The sequence below is a fragment of the Pyrgilauda ruficollis genome, unplaced genomic scaffold, assembly GCF_017590135.1.
Source record: "Pyrgilauda ruficollis isolate IOZ18807 unplaced genomic scaffold, ASM1759013v1 scaffold295, whole genome shotgun sequence".
NCBI classification, from domain to species: Eukaryota; Metazoa; Chordata; class Aves; order Passeriformes; family Passeridae; genus Pyrgilauda; species Pyrgilauda ruficollis.
This window is the reverse complement of record NW_024524322.1, coordinates 91,678-94,570: the sequence shown is the minus strand read 5'-3', so window position 1 is coordinate 94,570 and position 2,893 is coordinate 91,678. Positions and strand designations below refer to the sequence as shown.

The 2,893-nt window shown below is 65.0% G+C and overlaps 1 protein-coding gene across 1 annotated transcript in view; it reads left to right on the top strand.

The window, feature by feature from the left end:
* Positions 1-445: 445 nt before the first annotated feature.
* METTL1 (methyltransferase like 1) overlaps positions 446-2,893 on the top strand; it is a 4,385-nt gene continuing 1,937 nt past the window's right edge. The window contains exons 1-3 of the mRNA XM_041472652.1: positions 446-692; positions 964-1,094; positions 1,687-1,805. Of these exons, the coding sequence (XP_041328586.1) occupies positions 589-692; positions 964-1,094; positions 1,687-1,805 (354 nt within the window). The 5' untranslated portion in view covers positions 446-588. The remainder of the gene's footprint in view (positions 693-963; positions 1,095-1,686; positions 1,806-2,893) is intronic.

Below are 2,893 nucleotides of genomic sequence, written 5' to 3'. Positions count from 1 at the left end.
GAACTGGGGGAATTGTGGGCACTGGGGGGACTGGGAGCACTGGGGGAACTGGGGGGGATTCTGGGGGGCACCAGGGGCCACTGGGACCATTGGGAGGAGCTCGGAGCGGTGGGAAGGGGCACTGGGAGCACTGGGGGGAGCTGGGAGCACTGGTTGTACTGGGAGCACTGGGAGGGCACCGGGAAAACTGGGGGCATTGGGGACCACTGGGGGACACTGGGAGCACTGAGGAAGCACTAAGAGCACTGGGGGGTACTGGGGGGGGGCACTGGGAGCACTGGGGAGGGACAGTGTGAGCACTGGGGGGACTGGTTGTGCTGGGAGCACTGTGGAGGGCACTGGGGGGCACTGGTTGTATTGGGGGCACTGTGGAGGGCACTGGGGGGCCAGTGTGAACACTGGGGAGGGCACTGGGGGACACTGGGGGGCACTGGTTGTACTGGTTGTACTGGGAGCACTGGGAGCAGCGCCGGGCCGCCAGGGGGAGCTGTGAACTCCAGCCAAGGCTCGCTCCACTGACAGTTCGCCCATGACGTCACAACCCCGCGCCGCGCAGTGACGCCACTGTACGCGCCGCGCGGTGCCGGCATGGCGGCGGCGGAGCAGGACGAGGAGGCCGCGGCGCCGCCACAGAAGCGCTTCTACCGGCAGCGCGCGCACTCGAACCCGCTGGCCGACCACACCCTGTGCTAGTGAGTGCGGGGACCCCCGGATCCCCCCCGGTAACACCCGCGCCGGGTCCCGGGACCGCCCCAGCGCCCGCGGCGGGACCCCCCGGCCCTGAGAGCCCCGGGACCCCCGTGATGGCCCCGTGTGGCACCGCGGCCATCTGGCCGCCCCCAGGAGCAGCCGGGCTGGATCCCCCTCCCCATCCCCTCCCGGTCCCACCGCCCGGCCCCGCCCTTGTGTCCCCCCCGGTGCCCGGCTCCGGTTCCCGGGCAGTGACGGCCCCGGTGCCCGCAGCCCCTCCCGCCCTCAGGACATGGACTGGGCCTCGCTGTTCCCGAGTTTTTTCCCGCCCGACGCCCCCCCCGGGACCCCCCCGGCCCGCGTGGAGTTCGCAGATGTGGGGTGCGGCTACGGGGGGCTGCTCGGTGAGCCCGGGGCACCGGGACAGGGGAGCTTCTGTGTGCCCTGGGCCACCCTAGAGCCACCAAGGGATGGTCAGGGAAACTTCTGTGTGCTCCAGGCCACCCTAGAGCCACAAACCCAAAGTCAGGGGAGCTTCTGTGTGCCCTGGGCCACCCTAGAGCCACCAAGGGATGGTCAGGGAAACTTCTGTGTTCTCCAGGCCACCCTAGAGCCACCAAGGGACAGCCAGGGGAACTTCTGTGTGCCCTGGGCCACCCTAGAGCCACAAACCCAACAGCCAGGGGAACTTCTGTGTGCCCTGGGCCACCCTAGAGCCACCAAGGGACGGTCAGGGGAACTTCTGTGTGCCCTGGGAGCCACAAACCCCAACAGTCAGGGAAGCTTCTATCCTCTAAACCCACCCTGAGAGCCACAAACCCAACAGTCCCTGGGATTTCTGTGCTCTGAACCCACCCTGAGACCCCTCCAAACCCCAAAAGTCCCTGGAATTTCCGTGTGCTCTGAGACCCTCCAAACTCACAGCACCTCCCCCAGAGCTTCCTGGCATTTCTGTGTGCTCTGACCCACCCTGAGAGCCCCAAACCCAACAGTCAGGGAAATTTCTGTCCTCTAAACGGGCGCTGCGGGCGGCGCAGCCCGGCCGCTTCGGCAACGTGGCGTGTGTGAGGGGCAACGCCATGAAACACCTGCCCCACTTCTTCCAGCGGGCACAGGTGGGACCTGCGAGCCCCCAGGGGACGGTCAGGGGAGCTTCTGTGTGCTCCGGGCCACCCTAGAGCCACCAAGGGACAGCCAGGGAAACTTCTGTGTGCCCTGGGCCACCCTGGGAGCCACCAAGGGATGGTCAGGGGAACTTCTGTGTGCTCTGGGCCACCCTAGAGCCACCAAGGGACAGTCAGGGAAACTTCTGTGTGCCCTGGGCCACCCTAGAGACACCAAGGGACAGTCAGGGAAACTTCTGTGTGCTCTGGGCCACCCTGAGAGCCACAAACCCAACAGTCCCTGGGATTTCTGTGCTCTGAACCCACCCTGAGACCCCTCCAAACCCCAAAAGTCCCTGGAATTTCCGTGTGCTCTGAGACCCTCCAAACTCACAGCACCTCCCCCAGAGCTTCCTGGCATTTCTGTGTGCTCTGACCCACCCTGGGAGCCCCAAACCCAACAGTCAGGGAAATTTCTGTCCTCTAAACCCACCCTGAGAACCCCAAACCCAACAGTCCCTGGGATTTCTGTCTTCTGAAGCCACCCTGAGAGACCCCAAACTCACAGGGCCCCCCCAAAACTTCCTGAAATTCCTGAGAGGCCTCAAACCCAACAGACCCTGAAATTTCTGTGTCCTGTGAACCCACCCTGAGACCCCCAAAACCTGCAGCATCTCCCCAACAGTCCCTGGGATTTCTGTGGGCTCTGAGACCCCCCAAAACCCACAGCAGCTCCCAACACTCCCTGAAATTTCTGTGTGCTCTGAACCCCCCCTGAGAGCCCCCCAAACCTGCAGCATCTCCCCAACACTTCTGAAAGTTTCTATGTCCTCTGAGACCCCCCCAAACCCTCGGGGCCCTGTGGAACATCTGAACCCCCCCTGAACTCCCCTCCCCTCCCAGGGACACCCCTCAGCCCCCAGGACCCCTCTTGGGCGGAATTGAGTGGCACTGGGGGGTTGTGGGATGACACTGGGGGTTTTGGGGTGGCACTGGGGGGTTTGAGGTGGCCCTGGGGGGTTTGGGGTGGCACTGGGGGTGGCACAGTTCCCCCACAACACCCCTGGGACCCCCTCGGGACCCCCCTGCCCATCCCATGG